Source organism: Aplidium turbinatum, chromosome 11 (genome assembly GCF_918807975.1).
Source record: "Aplidium turbinatum chromosome 11, kaAplTurb1.1, whole genome shotgun sequence".
Taxonomy (NCBI): domain Eukaryota; kingdom Metazoa; phylum Chordata; class Ascidiacea; order Aplousobranchia; family Polyclinidae; genus Aplidium; species Aplidium turbinatum.
The window spans coordinates 11,861,878-11,885,286 of record NC_137482.1 but is presented as its reverse complement, the minus strand read 5'-3'; the positions used below and the strand labels follow the sequence as shown (position 1 = coordinate 11,885,286).

Here is a 23,409-nt window from a genome sequence, read left to right as displayed (position 1 = left end):
GTGGTAGACTTCATGCTACACTGGTAACGGTAGGTACTTAGGTAGCTTCACACTGCAACAGTAAGGTTTAGCAGATTTTGTCCGATATTCTACTGCCCTATGCAAAACGTTCGCGCATGCTTGGAGAATCAACTATTCGTGCATAACTACTCGCAATGCTTAGATCTAAAAATAACTGTTGTACAATGACCTTAGTTGGATCGTTACAGCCGTTGACGCTTCAACTATCAAACCGACCGTCGAGGCTTCTGCCTGACCGTTGACACCTCTAGTGGCGCCTTTCTGCTAACGCAACATTGAAAAAATAGTAGCGCGCTACCACCCATCTTCTGGCCACTGCACTTAGCCCTTAGAAACTGTTTCGACACCAAGACTCAATGTACATTCAATATATTTATTTATTCCACTCCGGGTTATTATGACAAAGGCTGACCAGGAGGAACACCCTGAGGCATTGATGGCATGGGAGCTTGCTGGGGAACTGGCATTGCATCAGGAAGAACTTTAGCTCCTTTACTTTCGCTTTTTGGTCCAGTAATGGGCTCCTCTTCCTTTGGCTCAACAATGCTGACGTTGTCAGGTAAAGGCTTCTTGGGTCCAATCTTTCCAGTTGGGTCCCAGGGAAGCATGATCTTTACTTTAATTCCCAAAACACCTGAAAAACACGATGCAGTAAAATAATCGCCACTAACGTAACAGTAGACTAAGTAATTTCGCAGTAGGTGAGCAGAAAGGGACACAGCAGTTTGCAATCAAAAAAGAACAAAAACGTAAATAAATTTTGTTTCTTGTAAATGTTTTGGCAAAATTACAGCAGACACCAACTTTCTAGCCTACCAGACGTGTCAGTATTGCAGGCAAGACTTCATATGCGCAAGCATAAAACAACAAAAACACCAAGATCATTTTATATACTGTATTTCCATTGTAGGGAAGAGGTTAATCCTTAGAATAGAGTTAAATCCTTAGAGTTAAATCCTTTGCCAGTTTTAAATTAACTTCTTTTCACACAGAAACACAAAATTCAGAGAAAACCATTTTTTGCGCTTTAATCAAAAATAAATCAGGATTATCAGAATAGGTAGGCCTATAAGCAGTTTTAGTTTGTCCACTACAGCATTTGCAAACGTAAGCTCAGATTTTTCATATGCACCATCACTTTTTCCTTATAGAACTGCTGATAGGTAAAAGGTTTAAATTCCAACAATAGAAAAACTATGAGTAACCAACAAGTGAGCTTAGCACACTGCATTGCTTATATAGCAATAAGGCGCTCCTGTCTGGTGTATGATTTACTGCACTGAGAAGACCTTTAAGGTCAAAACAGTGGCGTCCTGTATGTTGTCATATAGTGAAAATTTACATTTGAGATAGCTGCAAAAGCAAACAAACATAACCACCAAGTTAGTTGCTGGCACTTTCAATCTCGGAGCAGTAGTCTCCAACCTGGGAGGAATTCTTATTTTATCAACTTTCAATAAGGCCTTTTTAAGTGTCAATGCAGGTACATGCTGACCAAAAGATACAATCAATATGCAAAAGCATCAGAAATTCTCTCAAAAAATGCTATGGGACACACTTGCCCCAACTACTAGGTTCAGTAACACATAACTCAAAAGCCTTGGTACGAGTTTAGTTGATTATTATAGCTTAAAACTAGCTATGATAGATGAACGCACAAAATGCAATCTCAATCTTGAAACACCTACTTTACAAAATAAAATTATAATAACTAACGGGAGGAATACATTGAATGAGTCAGGAAAAAGCATTTTTAAGCTGTGTCAAAACAAAACTTAAACACAGCTTGGTATGGATGCTGTGCCAACTATGTGAATTGTTGCAAAAAGAAAAAATGTGATGCTATTAAATTAGCTTTAGTTTGTTTTGACAGTGGACACTCATGCTGCTCATGAGAAAGCCAATTCCATTGCATTCATGCGCAAGTGACTGTTGCAACATAGTTTCGGAAGACAACGTTTCCTGGCGCAACAAATAGCCTAACAGACGTGCAAAAAACATGTTTCATAAGTAACCTATGTAAGATACCTTGTCGAAGTAGAACATGCCGAACAGCTGTATCAACATAGTCCCGTACAGGATTACCAGAATGAATCATCAAGCCATCCACAAACTTCATGGACTTTGCACGCTGACCTCGAAGTTTGCCAGACACAACGACTTCACAACCTTTTGCACCAGATTCCATGATAAATCGTAGTACACCATAACAAGCTCTATACAAAGCAATAATACAATCAATGTAGTACAAAATAAAGCAAAAAGTTCATTTAAATAATATCTTTCACTGTGTCTGTTTGACAAATTTAACCACTACAATTTACAATGGAGGCAAAGACTTACCTTCTTACTGCAAGACCTCCTAACAGTTTGTAACGTAATGACTCACACTGAGCTGTGGCACAAAGACCTCGATTCGCAACTTTTTCAGCATATAGCTAAAAAAATAACTATTTTAAATTATAAAACTAATAAACTATGGCACACATAGGGCCCATGGGTATATTTGCGACCATCGAAAATAACTGCGTCCACATTAGAAATATATAGCAACTGAAAATAATTTAACAGAAAAATTAATTATCGATGTTATCACAATTTGTACAAGTTTTATCTTTTTAAGACAATTATTTAACTTGTCTTTTTGGTTTTAAAATTAAGTCTTTATAAAAACACTACTTTTTATAAAAAATGGCATCCTGACTTACAAGCAGCATAAAAATAAATTGGCAGTGGCTATTTAACCGGCTCCGATCTTTTAATCTGAAACACTATTTGACCGGTATTCTTTTTGACGTATTCTTTTTCTCTTTCAAAGCAAAGGACGAGAGGAAAAGAAAAAAGTGCTTATATAAGTTCTAAATTCAACAATTTTATTTAACAGAGTCCGTGGAGCGTGTGATCTTTCTCGGGCTGGTATCCGCAAGGGTGTGAGTTCGATACTACCCCTAAGCAGTTTTTAACCAAATTTTGACCCAAAGTGAACTCAATCGTTAGGCTGCTGCATTGTTGTGGTCAATTTTTAATTCGAGTAGCTCTTTTATGTTTTTTCAAATATAAGTAATAAAGTTATAGAATTTTTAATTTGCTGGAATTTGAGAATTTCTCGGGGTAAGTTTAGTTCGTCATAAGAGGATGTGACCGTGTTTGCCGAACGATGCATTACATTTTTGCTCTCAACAAGTTAGTTTGGTGGCTGTAAAAAGTTACAATACTTCTTTAAAAAAAAATGGTTTGATCAACATTCAGTTAACTTTTAGGGCTAGGCAGTGTTTTTCAGCTTTACCTATCTGGGACACGCAATAACTGAAAATGGCAGATGCGATACGGAAATATTGAGACGAATAGAAATAGCAAGAAACAACTTCGTAAAATTGAAAAATACATTAACATGCAAAATTAACATCAACACTAAAAAAACGAATTATGAAATGCTATATATGGACTTTGTTACTTTACAATGCAGAAACATGAACACTGTCATCACAAATGGTTAAACGACTTGAGGCATTTGAAATGTGGATTTAAGAATGCTTAAAATTTTATGGAATAAAATCACAAACAAAGATGTACTATCCAGAATTCAAACCAACATGGAAATTCTACAAACAATTAAATCAAGAAAATAAAAATATTTCACACAACACTAAAAGGCGGAAATGAGCCGGGCGTGAAATGGCGTATTGTCCGCAGAAGTAGCGCTTTAACATCGATGTAGAAAATGCGGAAATACAATCTTGGATTTCTAAACAGGAAAAAGGCGGAAATGCGATTTTAACAACTTAATATCGAACATTTTCTTGTTGAAATATCATTGAAAGACAGGCCTCGAAACAACTTTTTTTTTCCGGTGGCCAAACGTGTCCGACTGAAGCAAGCTGTTCGGCGGCCAATCACAAGCACATGGCGGCCATCGCAACTTCGACACGCATCAACACACAGTCTTCGAAATTAGCACATTTTTTCTTCGGCGAAAAATATACTAGAGTAGTCTATCACGACCGCACTGTTTGATTTGTTGTGATGTAATAATGCCAAAAGTAGCGATAAAGCGAGCTACAAGATACGCATGTCGCACGCTGTTACAGTAATTCACGTTAAATAACTCATGGGATGAAAGTAAGTTAATTTTGGGTTGATTCAACGTTCGAGTCAGCACAAATCGATTTAATTTTCCCAGCGGGTTATATTGCGTAACAACAATGCCCAATAAGAAAGTTACGTTTGTTTTACAATAATTCGACATCTAGCAACGTTGAATTATCATAAAATAACGTCAATTGCTCAACTAGGTAACGATAACAAATTAATAGCTCCCTGCGAGAAGATTGCCTCGATTTACGTATACACTATTATTACACCAGGCCTCGAAATTCACGGCGGACACGTCCGCCGTCACAGCATGTGATGTCCGCGGGAAGTACCTTCTAGATCGGTCATATTTGTCCGCCGAGAAATATCGCAGAAACAGGCGATACAAATCGTCATTGCTTAGCACGAACAACTGTTGCAAGAATATAATTTGCGCTGGGAATGCGAAATTATCGCATTCCAAGCGCGCATCTAGAAAAAGTTAATACTGTATCTCTTACCTTCCATTCAAGCAGAAAAACTTTCGAATTTTACGTTGCTTCAACGATTGATGACATTGAATCAGCGTAACAGAGGTGAATTCTTAGCTAAGAATTGATGGGAGTACCGGTACTTCTACACTATAATCACGCGCAACTTAGTTCAAGTCTTATGTCACAATGTCTGGCTTTGATCTCCGAGTAATATTGATAATGCAAGGTTGGTTACAAAGTTAGATTATAAGAGTATAGGCTACTACAGCAAGATGCCGCAAAACTTAAGTTTTGGTATTACAGTAAGAAAGAAGAGGCCCAGGGAAATTTCTGAAAGTGAGAATGAGGGCGATGAACCTACTACTAGGAATTTTAGTGGTGATAGACGCATATATTAAAGGAACAACGAATGTAAGGATTAGCTCTGTCAAAGATCACAACACATCGTTTACCCCAAGCCACCAACTTCCGGTCATCAAGGCCATCGACAATATGAGTGACAAAAAAAAATCAAAATTAAGAGGTTGTTTAAAACCGCATATTTTATCGCTAAAGAAGAGCTCGCATTTACGCTTTTCCCTCAACTAGCCGGTCTGAAGAAAAGACACGGAATAGATCTCGGTATCACGTATCTTAACGACAAGCAGTGATCTCGTGGAGATTGGCGCACGTCTTTGAAGATCGATGTTATTGAAGCTCTAATCATGCGCATATGTTTGAATGGCCTTGACTGCGCTGATTATACCTCCGAGCCTGCCGTGGTCTCGTGGAATACTGATACTATTTTGGAGAGGCGACCGCATCACGGAGAGGGGAAAAAATAATTGTGCTTTTTCTAATGTTTTGTTTATTCTTTTCGTCACTTTCGCTCACATAACACGCAAAAATAAACCTAAAGAAAAAAGCCTAGTGAAACTTTGCACATCAGAAAATAGTAGCGTTACGCGTTAGTGTAGAAGTTTTCCGACTCGTGCCCAGAGCATTGTGACGCAAGAAACCACACGACCTCGTTCGGTGGAAGTTAATCAGTTATGCGGCGAATTATTTTTTTATTATTTATTTGCATCAGACACAAAAAGTCCATAGAATTTAAATTTTTAACAATCATCATATTATCATCATCATATTTAGTAGCTACACGGCGTCAAGCGCACGTCGTTGGTCTGATGAAAGCCTTTCAGAGTGACTTCGCTGAAATTTTAAAAAGCCTAAACCGTAGGTATGGTTCTCAAATGGCGAAGACTTATCAAGATAAAGGTATTAAGTATGACGATCGACATTAAAACTGGTGTGTCCGGCGTAAGACTTAATTTGTCCGCCGAGATAGCTGCTCAGACCGGACACGTTTGTCCGCCGTCAACAAAAACGAATTTCGAGGCCTGTTACACTAACATAACTTCGGCACAACTGGGATACTGCGAACAACACAAAGTCTGTTTGATAAAGAACTAGTTGTCAGAATTGGAATCATCAGATGCTGCATCGGAGCACGAGGTTGTCGCGTCATCACTGGAATCAGACACATCAAGAGGCTCATCGCTTGGCTGTAAATCTACACTGTCTTTGCCGTTTGCAATGAAGCGTCCACGTTTTGCGGCTTTCGGGCTTTGATACCAATCCGCACGCCTCTTTCTTTTTCATAGAGAGCCATCAGGGTATTGACTGAGGAACAAATCTATGGCTGTGCCATAACGACTGGGAGGAATGCCTAACCCTAACCTTACAAGCGCTTGTGTGGCCTCGACATTTTTATTGCCGACGCTATTTTCGAAGTCTGAATATATCGCATCAATAAAGAGTATTGTGATGTCACTTGCATCCTGCGGATGTCAGACATCAGCTGCTTGGTCAATCAATAATGTTAACAATTCAAGCATAGACATTAGATAGGGTGTATTTTGATTTATCGGATACTTTGACTGCTTTCTAATCCTTTGTGATTATAAGTGGCAAAGTACTTTATTCACAAGACCGTTTGCATAAAAAAATTTCGGAACTTCATGGCGGACAAATGCGGCCGATGGAAGAGCGAGACCCGGCGGACAAAATGTCGGTTTTTGTAGGTTCATCGCGGCCATGGCCGCCTTCAGTTTCGAGGCCTGAAAGATATTGTTTAGAAGCAATTGTGAGGTAATTAAATACTTTTGACAGTTTTAGTTCTACAGTTATTTGGAGTAAATTTCAAAATTTAATGGAAAATATTGAAATAGGAAAAAGGCAGAAATGCAATTTTTAGCCACAACTCAATACCGAACATTTTCTTATGTTGAAATATCATTGAGTTATCGCTTATGTTAAACAATATGGACGCCAAGATCGTATTTCCGCGTTTTCTACATCGGCGTTAAATCGCTACGTACTTCTGCGAACAATACGCCTTTTCACGCCCGGCTTATTTCCGCCTTTTAGTGTTGCCCAAATATTTTGTCCACATGATTTGCAATAATTCTATTCAAAGACAAGCACTAGAAGGAAAAATGGACAGCAAACGAAATAAGGGCAGACGGGTGCAACCTAGTTCGTACCCTGAACAGTTCGTACCCTCAGTTCGTACCCTGAAAAGATCCAGAGAAAAATTAAAAAAAGCCGAAGTCGCAGTTTCATAGCACAAAGCCGAACTCGCTGATCGGAGCTTCCGCAAACAAACTCGAGGGTTAGGGTTAGCGGAAACTGCGGAAAAATATTTGCGGAAACTGCGATCAGTGAGGGTTAGAGCATAGATTACTCTATGGTTAGGGTAAAGGTTACCGGGAACTGCAGTTAACGAAAACTGCAAAACTACGAAAAAATGTTTGCGGAAACTACGATCAGTTAGGGTTAGAGCATAGATTACTCTATGGTTAAGGTAAAGGTTAGCGGAAACTGCAGTTAGCGGAAATTGCGAAACAATGTTTGCGGAAACTGCGATCAGCGAAGGTTAGGGTTAGAGCATAGATTAGTCTATGGTTAGGGTTAGCGGAAACTGCGGAAAAATGTTTGCGGAAACTGCGATGAGTGAGGGTTAGCGTTAGGATAGGGTTACTGTTAAGGTTAGCGGAAACTGCGATCAGCGACTTCGGCTTTGTGCTATCTTTCCCTCGATCTTTTCAGGGGGAAAATTTTAAAATGTTTGCGGAAACTGCGATCAGCGACTTCCACTTTTTTTAATGTTTTCTCTCGATCTTTTCAGGGTACGAACTGTTCAGGGTACGAACTAGGTTGCATCCAGGGCAGACCACCAAAAATTTGGACTAATGATATTGAAGACTGGTCAGGACTTAATTACAAAACCACAGTAAAAAAATCCTTTCGTCTTTGCTTTGAAAGAGAAAAAGAATACGTTATGACCGGTCAAATAGTGTTTTAGATTGAAAGACCAAGCCGGTCAAATAACCACTGCCAAATAAATTAGTCAACGAGGAGTGCTATCCCTAGTTTTTATCAGGGTCTGTGAGTTGGTAAGGCGTTGTTTTACAGATTTTTATTAGGCAGTTTGTGCAGAGTTATTCTGCCACAATGACAGTGATGTCTGGAAGCATTAGGATTTAAAACAGTAATCACAAAATGCTCTATTGTAATTTTAATACACAACAGTGCTATCAAATTATTAAATGCTTAAGAGTAAGACAATATCTTTCTATTATAAAAAGAGAAACGTTATCAGTCATTTTTACATTGATTCATTAACAAATACGATTGTCAGGGTCCCATTTTTAGATATTGTTAAAAATATGTATACGGACCATGTAAGAAAAATTTGTGTCGTAGCCTACCATATGCTATAATACATTGTATGTTTACTTAATCACTCAGTCATAATGCACATGAAGCTAAACTTAACAAGGCTACTAACATAAAATTTTCTTTGGCAGCACTGGACCAGTAAGATTAATATTCACCTCGACAGCATCAGCTTTGAACTTAAAACGCTTCTGAACCATAGCAGTTAATTCCCGAATACGACGACCCTTTTCACCAAGAACATTTTGTGTTCTAGTTGCAAGAATGATGATTTCTGTTCTTGAAGGAGTAACTCTGACTTCAACTCCACTATAACCATCTTCCGCCAATTCTCGCCACAGTAGCTCATTTAATTCAGCTTTGAAGAGTCCATCAAGGACAAACTAAAAAGACAATCATTTTTATAAACTGTATGATTGCTTACAAACATAGCCTACTATACATTTCCAACTTAGTAAGGTGGCATAAATTAAAAAAAAAAAAGAAGTGCAAATCAGATTATTCGTGACATATTCACAACATTCAACAATTCAGTTAGGGGAATTCACAATCATCATTTTACGCACTTCGTTGATCATATGCAACATTCATAGTTTTGAAGTCATATGAAGCCACTTTATATCATGAAAGATCTTCAAGAACAAAAGACATCCGAAAAACGCGAATAGATAATGCGCCACGAAATACATATTTGTTTTTTTCAAAACAATTAGCTGTGAGATATTTTGATAACTTCAGCTTACCTTCCGCTTTTTTGACATCTGAACCGCCATGGTGTTAGAAAAAGAAAGAAAGCTTGAGAAATTTCGGAGTAGTTTTACTGAAATCTCAACCCCATAGAAATATTAAATACGGTTTTTGTTACACAAAAAGGACTTTTACTACAAATAGGTTGTTGATTTCAACTCAATTTAGAATCCGATCATTGAGTTTTTTTTGTAGTTTTTTTTTTACCATTACAAAACAAATATTCCTGATGAGGACTTCATTGATAAGCCAAAAACGATTAATTGTTTAACTTATTTGCAAATATTTGAAATGTATCGATTAGGAACAGTAGAATATCGGGACGACTCACTTTACTGATTTTTCTTGCAAAATGGACAGCTGGAGGGTTACTAAGAAGTTCAAAAATTAGCAGAATTGCACAACGTTTTCTTTGGTTTTAGGTAAATTCATTCTCATCAAATGAATTGCTATATTTGGTTAAAATTTTGGGTGCTACAGAATCTTCTAAACCTTACGGAAGCAGTGTGAGTCTACCTACCGTTACCAATGTAGCATGAAGTCTACCACTGCATTATCATGACTTTGTTTGTTTGTTTGTTTTATCTTTATCCTGCATTGCGGGAAAGCGGACTTGAGCGCTATGCATCGGTGTACGCCTTCCGACGTACACTTGACCCACGCTGCAGCCGACTGCAATGTCTGTTTCCGGTTGTCTACTCTACTTATGACTTAAATTTGGTACTACCCATTACTCGAAATCGATCACTGGGTAGAGGCAATTATCGTTAAGTTTCTTGCCCAGAGAAACAACAGCAAGTGCGGGTGGCTGGAGTCGAACATACAGGCTCTCGACTGCGAGCCCAACGCGCTAATCACTTGGCCACAGCTGCCGATTCGGCCACAGCTGCCGAGTCGGCTGTGGCCAATACTATTAAATAATCATGATATCACATATTTCCTACATTTATTTTGGCGATACACACTTTGTACAAACGTGGACAGGTCATATGAACTGCACCTGAGTATGCGACATATGGTAGTAGACCTCAAGCTGTAGGCTATAGTTGCATCAAACTTTGTCATAACATTATGACTTTTCATTTGTCCACCTTACTTTTGAGTGAGCAATCTTCTACTTCTACCATCCCCAGTATCGATTATAATGATCTCATTTTGTTACATTTATTTGTTTGTATTTGGTGTAAAAAAATTAAAAAAAGAACAGAGCAAAAAAACATCAAACACTATTAAATTGAATTTATAAAAAAATAAAAACATCACAACATAACACAAACAATTTGTCAATTTTAGAATCATATAAATAAAAAATTTTAAAAGAATTTCAAAAAGTTAATGATCACTTCTCGGATATCCCTGGATTCAATTCAATTTATTTTTTTTGTCAGAATGCAAAAGAAATGATATTGTGAAAAAGAAATACAGCACCTAACAAAACCAACAAAAGGAAAAGGTGGCAAAACCATAATGGCTTAAGACGTGCATGAAAGGATCTAATATTGCCAGTGTTGTACGTTGACGCCGTCAATTTGACGGCGTCATTTGACGGCGTCATTTGACGGCGTCAACTTTTTGTTGACGCTGAGGCTAGCGCCGTCAAATTATTTTTCAGTTGACGGAAGTGATAGCGCCGTCAACTATTTTGCCGATTTTAAGCGTCAAGCGCTAAGCGTCATTTTTTGTTTTCATGGAAAATCTCGTTTCACAATAAGAGTTTCACAATGTATTCTGGTCAGCGCGACTCATCCGAATTACCGGCTTTTGCGTTGGTTGGAATGGCTCCCTGGAATACATGCGGAAGAACTTCGCCAAATGGTGATCACCCATGTATTGAGAACGAGGGATCAGAGACAGAAAGCGAAAAATCCATGAATGGCATCGCGGACGTTGAATATAGCCTACTTTATTTCAAGAGCTCTATGCCCCTGAAAAGAGCGATGTTGGTGCAGTGGACCTCGTTAAAAGATTTATACATGCTAAACTATCACAGCACGCTTGGAACAGTGATACCTTTCCAACTAAACGTTTTCAACTTGTTTTTGAAATACAACACACCAATACCAACCAGCGCTGCTGTGGAACGCATGTTTTCACATGGAAAAGACAATATGCGCAGGGGCGCCGGAAACGGGGGGGAGCAGGGGGAGCGAATGCCCCCCTGCCCTCAAATTTTTGTGGATGGGGAGGGAAGAGGGGCAATGGTGCCCTTTCAAGGTCATGTAAGCTACTGCACACTTTGCATTATAACAATTTATGCTATTCGCTATTAGCCTAATTATAATGTTCTATTTTTGCCTCAAAATAATATTCACGACACAAAATTCTCCATCACAGTAAGTTATATTACATCATTATAAAATAACATTATGCCCTTCCGTGCCATTGTTCTTTGTATAGCGGACACTTGTATCATTACTCGACAATAAGCTGATAGATGAGCATTATCGCTATATCTTATCTTAAAACTAACAAAAAAAATTGGCCTGTCAGCAACAAAAGTGCCCTTTTTTCATACTCCTGCCCATCCAGTCAAAAATCGCTCCGGCGCCCCTGAATATGCGTTCCAAACGCAGCAGATTGTCAGACAAACGTTTTAAAATGCTTGTTTTTCTGCAAGGAAACAACTAATAGGCTGAGCAGCTAATTACAATACAGTCTCAAACCATAATACCTGCTCTTTATTTATAGCTATTGTTAGGCTGAACTTGGTTGAAATATTTCCGTTTTATGAGACACTGGCAAAAAATAGCGCTAGAAATTAGCGCTGACGCTGACGTCGTCAATTTCTTTAAGAGCTTACGCAGTCCTTTACGCCGTAAAGTTTTTAGGCAATTCGCGCTGACGCTGACGCCGTCAAATTATTTCAATGACGCGTACAACACTGAATATTGCAGTATATGTTTTGTTTGTTTGTTTATCTTTATCCTGCATTGCGGGAAAGCGGACTTGAGCGCTATGCATCGGTGTACGCCTTCCGACATACACCTGACCCACGCTGCAGCCGACTGCAATGTCTGTTTTCCGGTTGTCTACTTTAATTATGACTTAAATTTGGTACTACCCATTACTCGAAATCGATCACTAGGTAGAGGCAATTATCGTTAAGTTTCTTGCCCAGAGAAACAACAGCAAGTGCGGGTGGCTGGAGTCGAACATGCAGGCTCTCGACTGCGAGACCAACGCGCTAACCACTCGGCCACGGCTGCCGTGGCCGAATGCCGTGGTCGATAAAGCATCGATAAATATAGTTTAGCTCGGCCACCAAACCTTATTTCAACATCAATAAAGAGATATATATATATATGAATACTATAGGTCAAGATTACTCAACTAATGTTAACAAAGGTCCAGTTTGACAAGTTGAATATTTTTAGCGGTTCGGTAAATGAGTTGGTTGGTTGGTTTTGAATCTTTATCCTCGGACTGACAAAGTCTTGGTAGGTTATTAATTCCTTGTAGTTTCGCATAGGCCTACTTGTAGAGGCTCTTGACGCAGGGTCGATTACCGATATTGACAGAGTGAAGTTTTCCGATTGTTGAAGTTTTGTTGCAGGGTAGGCTAATTATTGCATTTACTTGGTGCCGCTGAACCGAGAGCAGTCCTGAATGCGTTGCTCAAGCGCACACCACGAGAATCGAACCAACGCCGCGTGATCTTGAGCCGGGCGCCGCTTGAGCAGAAAAACTCAACGCCCGTGCGAAAACGGTTGAGGCGCCGCGCACCTACTCATGGCTTTGTGGGGTCAGGCCGATGGGACGTGTGTCGGAATCAAGGATGAACAAATGGAGTCTGGTGGTACTTGGCTTCTACTACATTCAAATACGTCTGCAAATAACACGTTCAACAGGAAAACGTTTCGGACACAATTATATTTTAAGAAATATTTATAATCCATTTTAACAATTTTTATCAGTGTTCAGTTTAGGTTAGGCAAAAATACCTTTCTGTCTGTGAATTGTTAAGTTGCGATATAGAAACACTTATTGAGATTGAACGTTTAACTAAAAAAGGGGTGACCTTTCCTAATTTCAACCTGGATCTGGAAAAACTGAAACAGAGTTGGTTTCGCTGGCAGCAAACAAACGTTTGGATTGGATGTGGTTTGTGGAAGAATGATTTTAAGCAAGCTTTTATTTGAGAAAGTTAAACTTCCCAAACCAGATTTTAGAATAAAGCGCAGAATTGGAAAGGGAAGAGCAAACGCAATATATCCCGTTGTTGCCTGGGTTCTAGCAATTGGTTTAGCTTTGTATCCGATTTATATATTTCCGTTGTATCACCCACAAAGATTTAGTAAGTATCAAAATCAGCTAAGATTATTTTATTTTGTAGGTGACTAGTGTATGCTAGCCTGAATTGTTTGGTATTATACACAAGGTCTGATACCGGTAGGGATACTGTACTACATGTGTGCTTCTCTCTGTTTTTGTTTTATTATTTGCTGTTTGTTTTTTGGGTTTTGTTGCTAACTACAGACATACAACCTTCTACATAATTTTCTATTCAGGCACGTTTTAAACCTTTCAAGGTTTTGCCGCTATTTCCTGTTCATTACCGGTAATGTGCTGGTAGTTCTATATCGACTTTTGTAGTTAGTAGTATCTTTTTTGTCCCAGATGCGTCAATGATGACAAATAATATGATGATTGATTGGTTGCACTGGCCTATGTTTCAAACCGTGTTCTGTCTTTTAAAAAGCACAGGTTTAAATTTATATGGCTTCAGTTTATAAGTTCAGGCAAAATATCAACAAAAAAGTCATTAAAACTAGGCTGTGGCTATATTTACACTATATAGTGTAATAAAAGCCTCAATAGTGTTGCCAGATAAGGAATTCAGCCCTAATTCAAGCCTCAAAATTCGTTTTTGTTGACGGCGGACAAACGTGTCCTGTCTGAGCAGCTATCTCGGCGGACAAATTAAGTCTCACGGCGGACACACACACACACCAGTTTTAATGTCAATCGTCATGCTTAATCACTTAATCTTAATAATTCTTCGCCATTTGAGAACTATAGCTATGGTTTAGAAGGCTTTTTTAAATTTCAGCATTTGAAGTCACTCTGAAACTCTTTCATCAGACCAACGGCGTGCGCTTGAAAGAGTCAAAGCGCCCTGTAGTTGCTTAATACGCCGCATAACTGATTAGCTTCTACCGAACGAGGTCGTGTGGCTTCTTGCGTCACAATGCTCTGGGCACGAATCGGAAAACTTCTACACTAACGCTACTATTTTCTGCTGTGCAAAGTATCTAGGCTTTTTTCAAGTTTATTTTTGCGTATCATGTGAGCGAAAGTGAATTTTCCGGTGACTGGTTGCAACCTAATTCGTACCATGAACAATTCGTACCGTTAGTTTGTACCTTAAAAAATCAAGAAAAAAATTAAAAAAAGCCGAACTCGCTGATCGCAGTTTCCGCAAACATTTCAAAAGGGTTAGGGTATTGGAGTATCGGTTAGGTATTGGTATCCGCAAACAAACAAACTAAAAAGATCAAGAGAAAAAAATAGAACATCGCTGATCGCAGTTTCCGTTTTTCCGCAGTTTTCGCAAACATTTTAAAATTTCCAGTAATGATCCTAAGAGTTTGCCGAAGTCGCTAATCGCAGTTTCCGCAAACATTTTAAAAGGGTTTGGGGTTGATCGGAGTTTTCGCAAACATTTTAAAATTAAGACTTCGGCTTTTTTTAATTTTTTCTCTCGATTTTTTCAAGGCATAGGCGCCTAACTATTTTTTTGGCCGTGGGGGCGAAAGCGTGTTTCATCAGCAGCAACGTAAATTCAGCGAAATGTTACGCAGATGGATGACGTAATTATGTCGTCACACTAGAATTGCTTTTATTGCCACACTCGGAGTTATCGCTACGTTTGACTTACTGTTAATTATTATAAACAAAACTCGACCAAAACACAGTGACATGCTATGCGTCTGCGTTGGCTGGCGGTTGATGGACTGCGACTCTTTAAGCTAAGCACAACATAAAGTTTAGCAATGAATTAGATTTATTAGCATAAAACTAGAGACGAAAAGATTTACTAAAAGGTACACTGTAAATGGAATGAAAATACTAACTTGATCATACGCTTGAAAATATACCTGTTGAAAGTAAAATCATTCAAGTTTACATCAATTCAACAGCACGTCACCTTGAATAAATTTAAAAGCTGCTGACATCCGTAAACAGCCCTTAAAAAATAGTTACGGAAAGACGTTTGATTAAGTTTTCGACTTGACATTGCTCCCTTTTCACTACAATATCGCTGACCAGCTTTCAAGTTTCAATTTGCTGTAATACGCCCGTGTTGCAGATGAAACAAAAGATGCGCATATTCCCCGCCTCTGATCGGGTTTCTATGGCAACGGTCGTGTGTGCGCCATGCAGTTTGCGTGAGTCTGTTGTTGTGTTGATTATGTCGTGTGTGCGCAATGCGGTTTGTGCCAGCCCTTGTTACGTTGATTAGTGGTTACCTCAGGCCGAGACTTCAAGTTCATTTTCACAGCAAGCGATTCACTGCCACGACAATTCTCAGCAGAGATTTCGACTTTCGAAAGCGACATCGAGTCTGTTTGCAAGCGCATTAAGCTAAACGCACGCTGCGTCAACGTAGCAAATTATGTTGTTTTTGGGTGCATTCAACATCTGATGACATTGAATCGACGCAAAATGGTAGATTTTTGCTATGTCTCAGGCAGCAAAATCTGTCATTTTTACATTGATTCAACGTCTGCAGACGTTGAATCAATTTTGTCTGGGGTGGGATTATAGCATCGCTACTCGTTCTAGTGATTATTTATTGCGAAGCTGTTGCGGTTTGCATTTAAAAGTGTTTTCCTGCTGCCGATCGCTAGTTCAACTATTGTTTTATATATCAATGCAACATAAAAAGTTGCTCCCACGCAGAAATATGCGTTTTAGGCGTCTATGTTTCAAGGTACGAACTGACGGTACAAATTGTTAATGGTTGCATCCGAATTTTTCCTGGGCCTTTTCTTACTGTATATAATCCCAAAACTTAACAAATTTTACTGCATCTTGCTGTAATAGCCTACTCGCATTTTTAATTTTAACCAACCTTGCCTTAATGCCTTATCAATATTACTCGGAGATCAAAGCCAGACATTGTGATGTAAGACTTGAACTAAGTTGCGCATGATTAGTGTAGAAGTACTACACTCCCGTCGATACTTAGCGAAGAATTCACCCTTGTTACGATGATTCAATGTCATCAATCGTTAAAGCAATGTAAAAATCAAAAGTTTTTCTCCTTGAATGGAAGCTAAGGATACAAATTCAGTATTCACATTTTCTAGATGCGCGCTAGAATGCGCGGAAAATTGTATTCTCGCAACAATTGTTTGTGCTATGCAGTGACGGTTTGTATCGCTAGTTCTTGTGTTATTGCTCAGCGAACAAATATGACTGATCTAGATGGTACTTCCCACGGATATCACATGCTGTGACGGCGAACATGTCCGCCAGGAATTTCGAGGCCTGCTAATTTGAGAATAGTTTAGAACTGTTGAAAACAAAAACTTGTATTTTGGAAATTTTTTTTAGTCTTGAGAAAACATAAAAACCCTAATATTATTCCTAACTCTAGTTGACCCTTCCTAACTTTAATCCTAACTCTGGCAACACCTGATTGTAACCATGACATTAAGTGTGGAAATATAGCCACTTCCATAAAACTATTTTTAAAAGAAATTTATCAACTTGCTTCCCTAAGTCATTTGAGTTGGTAAATTTTAGGCCAGCAGAATACAAAGTATGGCTTATTGTATTCGTTTGTGGCTTGCCTATATTGATATTATCAGTAATAAATGCACTTTAGGATTGTAAGAATGAGAGAGAAAACTTTTATTTCATCTGTTGCGAGAATAGTATGGTACAAGTACAAACAATACAAATAAAATAGCACCACTGTAATAACTTAGATTCCACAGCTTTTTGTTGATATAGTTTTGAATTAGTGTTCCATCCCGTTATTGTTAATACTTAGACTAATAAGTACCATAGGCTATGTTTTTGACTATGCACTATGCAGCCATATAGAGGTGCAGCTGAGTACGGATGCAACCTATTTTGTCCCCTAAAAAGATCCAGAGAAAAAATAGAACAAAGCTGAAATCGCTGATCGGAGTTTCCGCAAACATTTTAAAATTTTCCCCTTGAATTAATCATTTAACTTTTATGGGCCAGCACAAAACAAGTGTAATTTTTTCTTTGTAATTTTATGATAGCTTGCGATCTCTTGTAATGGAGGTACTACAATCTTATTTCGATAACCCCAGTGATGTACGCGTATAGTCCGTATACAAAAAAAAAATTGACGCCGTCAGCGTAAACGCAAACATTTGAAAATCCATACGCTGTATGCGTCAACGTAACTTGTAAAAAAGTTGGCTGCATCAGCGCATACACTAGCGTAAACTCATTTTGTTTGCTAGGTGCCAAACATTCACACGGTATAAACCACTCAAAACAAACAAGTTTTATTTTAAATTTCCACGAAGAAACACTTGTAAGCATCTGAAAGTGTTCATCTGACATTTTGCTGCATTTTGGTTTCAATATGTCTTTGTCCATTAAAAACCTTCTTTCAACTTATTCAATATTTGGAAAGTTTGATAAAAAAAAATGCAAACAACAGCTAAGCCATTAAAAAGTATACGTTGACGCTATACGCTAAAAAACCGCAAAAACTTTACGGTGTAGCCTCAAGCAACAACTATCCAAAAAAATGTGGCCGTAAGCGTTAGCGCAAACAAAAAGTCTACGGCGTAGAATTTGTGGCGTATCTCTGGATAACCCTAACCCAAAAGTGAGGTTCGGTGTATCAACTGTTATTTCAAGATATCTAGTGTGGTCAACTGTTTTGACAACTCTGATCAGCGACTTCGGCGCTTCTGTATTTTTTTGTCTTGAACTTTTCAAGGGAAAAATTTTGAAATGTTTGCGGCTTCTCCGATCTGCGACTTTGGCTGTGTTGTATTTCTTTCTCAATCTTTTCAGGGGACAAAATAGGTTACACCCACTGAGTACCAAAGCTTGAATCCTGAAGCCTATATTCACTTGTTCACTCAAGCATGATATATTTTCTCTCGCCTCTTCAACAACAAAAAAGCTGGGTTTATAACCTCTAAACTCGACAGATTTTAACGTGAAGGTCTGTGGCTCATTGAGTCTATATTGGTTTCAGATCCCCAAGAATATCAGTTAGTCACCGCCCAGGTGTGTTTTTTTTTTAGAACTTGATCCATAAATAGTGCTTTTTGCTGTTTCCAGCTGTAACAGTATGAATAATCAAATTTAGTTGTTTTTTTTAATTTTACTTAAACCATTAAGGTTTTGCCACCTTTTCCTTTTGTTAGGTTTGTTCCTGTATTTCATTTCCACAAAATCGTTTCTTCTGTTTTCTGATAAAGAAAAATAAATTGAAATGCTCTTGGTAATTTTTTTTTGCTAAAAAAAGTTGTCACCCCGCTTGCCGAACAAACTTGCATGTGATCTTTACGGCACAACTGTTTACTCCAGGTCACTGTGTCAAAGTTTCTTTTTATGTTATTTGCTAGCCTAGTTTACAAATGACTGATTTTATGCACTTTATCTTTTAATGTCAACGAGTAAGTTTGGTGGCTGCAAAAATTCACAATACTTATTTCAAGAAAATAGCTTTATTACATATGTATTATTTAAGGGTTTTAGTTTGTTCATTTTTTTAATACTGTTACTTTGATACATTTATTAAACCATGCTCGACTACGTTTTGCACGTAGTGCTATGGTTGCACAAAAAGATATGGAGCCTATGTGACAACACACCTGAGTGCATGTTGAAATCATCATTTTGCTGGAGTAACAGTAATAATCATTCATGTGTGTTTTTAGTAGATGAGACCTGGCGTTGGTCCCTGCCAGCAAAGATCCACCAGTTTTGCAGCCTTTTTGCCATGCTTTGCTGTTATGGTTGATTCTGTCCAGGTTCCTTACACTGATATCGCCTCTCACCTACTCTAACCATCTTTTTTTGGTCTTTCCACTTTCTTTCCCTGGACAGAAATCTTGTTCGCCATCACTGGCGCCTTGTCATCGGACCTGGTTTTTTTTTTTGGTCATTTATCGGTCATTGACCGATTTTTTAGCAAAATGTCTGAAAAAAATATAGTCAATTTGGTCAAAATGTTCGAAAAAAAAAATATAGTCAATTGACTATATATGACCAAAAACGGAATGGCCCGTTTTGGTGAGTCCGATCCCTATTTAGTGATTTTTTCAATTTTTTTTTTTAAATTATCGGGTACCGTAGCCTAATTATCATTGCCGTTTTAGGGTTAGGGGTTAGAGGTTAGGAACTCACGGAATCGAACTCACCGAGTAGTAGCAGACCCTGCTTTCTTGTAGCTAATTCCTTTGTTGAATTCACTTTTTGAATTTTTCTATTGAAAATGACAAAATTACTGCATTTTCTAAGTAAATTGCGGGCCCCCTAATTTGCGGGCCCTGTGCGATCGCACGGTTTGCACACCGCAAAGACCGGCACTGCTGCAATAGCCTACTCGTATAATCTAATTTTGTAACCAACCTTGTCTTGTCAATATTAATCGGAGATCAAAGCCAGACATTGTGACGTAAGACTTGAACTAAGTTGCACGTGATTAGTGTAAAAGTACCGGTACTCCCATTGGTTCTTAGCGAATAATTCACCTTTGTTACGTTGATTCAATGTCATCAATCGTTGAAGCAACATAAAAATCGATAGTTTTCCCGCTTGAATGGAAGCTAAGGGATACAGTATTAACATTTTCTAGATGCGCGCTAGAATGTGCTGGAAATTATATATTCGCAACAATTGTTCGTGCTATGCAATGACGATTTCTATCGCTATTTCTCGGCGGACAAATTTGACCGATCTAGATGGTACTTCCCGCGGACATCACATGCTGTGACGGCGGACCTGACCACCGTGTCTGCCGTGAATTTCGAGGCCTGCCTTGGTGCCATAAAGTTATTATTAAAGCAAGCTACACAATTTGTTTTTTTATTACAAAACTTTGATTCTTGTATTATTTTATAAAATCCATAGAATTGTAGCTGAAGGTCACTGTTGCATGATGCTTCTTCAAATTTTCATTTAAAATAACTTGAAATCAGGTGTTATTAAACTGGACCGTTGAATTGATCCAAAGAAATAATGCTCTGTTCATAATGTAATAACCAACTAGTTATTATGAAGTGTAATTATTCAACAATGTTTTAATTCTTATTGCCTTCTGTATTTTTAGAGGAAATTCAGGAAAAGGCACGTGGTGGAATAAACCAAGAAGAAATTCAACCTGGTGGCATGAGAGTTTGGTCAAATCCCTTCGAACCAAAACCGCAAGAATCAAATGAAAACAACTGAATATGCTTCCTTTGTCAACTCATAGCCAGCAAAATATTCATGCCATTTCTCTTTTCAAAATCGTGTTTCCAGAATTTCTATTGGTAGCTTGCACGTTGATGTATTGTATCTTACCAACAATTTTATTTGGAGAGTTTCCTTTTATAGCTTCTGTTATCCCCGCTACTTTAAAGTTTGCTGTTAGCTTTAGCATCATACAATCCGTTATTTTTTGCCACATATGGAAGCGCTGTAAATTGGTTCAAGATGTCACCGACAGAGCAGACCTTGGAACAAAGCCTAAAAATGACATTGATGTTTGGTTGAAGGGATCTTCAATGTTTGTACTTTGTTGGTTTACAAGCCACACGATGTGTGTATTGTTTGGGGCTCCATTGGTTCAAAATATGTTGGAAACCACAACATGGGCGTTTTTACTAACAACAATAATAGCAATACCAACTTTATGCCTACTTGGTTCAGATGCCTATGATTGGTATAGAGTGTTGGTTTGTGGCGATTTTACCAATGCTACTGAACGATTTCTTTACCTTCAGTCCCTGGGGGCAATCGTTGGGAGCTGGGCTTCGGCTGTTGTAATACCCCTAGATTGGGACCGAAATTGGCAGGTTTGGCCTATACCGTGTGTAATTGGATGTCTCACTGGATATTTGGCCTCTGTGTTTTTTTGCTGTTTTCTTACCATCAAAGAGTTGAAGACAACTAAAACACAATAATATCTGATGTTAAATCGTCTCTCCCCGACGTAAAGGAAAATACCACGCCTCGTTTAATTATACAAAGTTAAGACCCAAGATTACAAAAAATTACTTACTGATAATGTATCGGCCACACCTCGTTTATATTTTTACCAATTCCTTGGCTCATTTTAGCTTTAATATGCTTGGTTTTGATCAAGTTTCAGATGGTATCAAATGCAAAAGGGGTGGTTTTTTAGAAACTTACTACCTATGAAAATTATGAACACTTGTAAAACTTGAGTATTGTAATACAGTAATTCGATTAAGTAATGGTATTCAGGGCTGTGGAGTCGAGGAAAAAATATACGACTTCGACTCCTCGGTTTATAACGGGCCGACTCCGCCTTCGGTGTTGACAGATTTTTCTGAATTTTTTTTATTTTTTTTAAAACTACCAAAACCAACACTTCTATTTTTTGCTAAAGGTTTGGAGCGCAGTACTGAGAATAAGAAACAATATTTTGAAAAAGTGTATTGCACGTAAAAAACTTATTGTTTATCGCTTTTTCTCAAGCCGGAGTCAGTCGTTTTTTAACGGTTCCGGACACGCCAAAATCCTACCGACTCCACAGCCCTGCTTATATCATTTTATGCATCATGTTTTTGTCACCTAACTTTGCCCAAAGTACAGTTGTTTTGGTTGCACTGATAACCTACGTACATCAGCTGTATTCTGATCAAAAGGTTTCACGATAGATTGCTTGTTTATGGTTTGTATGGTCGTGCCAATTTCTCGCTATGGTGATTTTCCCAAGTCTTCTGGGTTTCATTACCAGCTCACAAACTGACACATTCTTCAGAAATATAAGCTGTAGTCTGAAAGGTTCAACTTGCTGCGCAGTGGAGCTTGAGGGCACGCAGAAGATGGTCCATTGTTTGGAGCTCGTTGCCACGCGAATATGCAGTAGAACCTGCTGTGTCACCCTATTTTACTATGGCAAATTTGGTACGGCTAGCACCGCTTCAGAGTCGATTCAGTACTTGTAATCATTAGCCTACCTGCACGACAGCATCGACTTTACGTTTTTCGAAGTCTAGGGTCTGTCATTTTGAAGAAAAAGAGCTGATACGCTGACTGCAGCCCAACAATAACGCCTAAAAACGGCCCCGTTTTTGTTCTGTTACCGCATGTTCGGCTTGTAGTGGAACGTACATTATAGGCTACATTTGGTAATTTAGTAGCCTACAACATTGTGAGAGCCTGCTGTTTTTCGTTTGAGGTTTTCAACAATAAATTGCATTGTGTGCAAAGCGTTTCAATGTTTGCATCTTATTTTGTGCGAGTCTTGGCGTTCAAATATGATCTGATTAAAATTTGTAGTCTATTACACATCATTTGCGATTTTATGCCCTCTGTTTGGACAACCAGATTCCAAACTCCAGGCGATGCCACAAAGACGATAATTTGTAACAATAGCCTAAATTGGTTTATTGCTGTAGGGTGGGGGGCAGTCAAAATATCATGTTATGCCCATAAAGCGATTGTTATTCCGTGCTACAAAGAAAGAATTTATTGTTTGCTAGAATGATAAAAGTAAAATTTTTATTTTTTCTGCATAGAAAAAAAATTAATGCTCAAGCGTAATGCTTCCTTGCCCAATTTTTTAATGATGCATTGACAATCATTTTAGTCACCATTACCAAAAATAGGGCCCACTTGTGGATTTCGTAGGGTAGGCAAGGTGGTGCTCACGGACGCCCTGTTTATGATGTAAGTTAGTGATCTTAACGTCACCCAGAAAAATTCTCCTTGTAGCAACCTGAAGAAAAATCGGTCAAAACCCCCGTGCGATAGGTTTGTGGACAGTGAATTGCATTCACAGCTTAAACATTGTCCACTAGGGTGGAGTGAATTTCACTTAATGTTTTGGATTTTGATTTAAGGTGTTGTAATGTTGTCTTTGGGCCTAAAAAACAACCCCAAACATAATTTTGGTTCGCCTACCCCTAAATTGACCCTCCTACCTGAGGTTAAAGGTCACGCGAGGTCAAAATTGTTCTATCTCCACTTCTACTGATGCTAGAAATCTGTTTCATGGCTTAAAAGATTCAGAAGACCCACATTTCTATCTGTTCTAAGAGAACTTTTTCTTCTATTGCTACTAGAATTTGACTAAACAGCAAAAATATAGTTTTTGTGTTATTTTTGCTTAACCTATAGGCTTACAACATTATAGTCAACGAACTTCAACAGCTAAAATAGTAAATTTCAG

General features: G+C 38.4%; 2 protein-coding genes across 3 annotated transcripts; one reads left to right on the top strand and one right to left on the bottom strand.

The window, feature by feature from the left end:
* Positions 1-380: 380 nt before the first annotated feature.
* LOC145779524 (small ribosomal subunit protein uS3-like) lies at positions 381-9,167 on the bottom strand. Its single transcript, XM_082591131.1, has 5 exons — positions 9,050-9,167; positions 8,465-8,689; positions 2,365-2,459; positions 2,050-2,237; positions 381-655 (listed from the first exon to the last, which is right to left on the bottom strand). The coding sequence occupies exons 1-5, from the start codon at positions 9,077-9,079 to the stop codon at positions 417-419; spliced, it is 777 nt and encodes a 258-aa protein (XP_082447257.1). The 5' UTR covers positions 9,080-9,167; the 3' UTR covers positions 381-416.
* Positions 9,168-13,074: 3,907 nt separating this feature from the next.
* Positions 13,075-22,451, top strand: LOC145780043 (small integral membrane protein 20-like). Of its 2 annotated transcripts, none has more exons than XM_082591749.1 (2): positions 13,075-13,347; positions 20,338-20,596. In XM_082591749.1, the coding sequence occupies exons 1-2, from the start codon at positions 13,167-13,169 to the stop codon at positions 20,454-20,456; spliced, it is 300 nt and encodes a 99-aa protein (XP_082447875.1). In that variant the 5' UTR covers positions 13,075-13,166; the 3' UTR covers positions 20,457-20,596. The 2 variants fall into 2 exon arrangements, with proteins under 2 accessions (XP_082447875.1, XP_082447874.1); XM_082591748.1 differs by having other exon boundaries at positions 13,209-13,347; positions 20,338-22,451.
* The last annotated feature ends 958 nt before the right edge of the window (positions 22,452-23,409 follow it).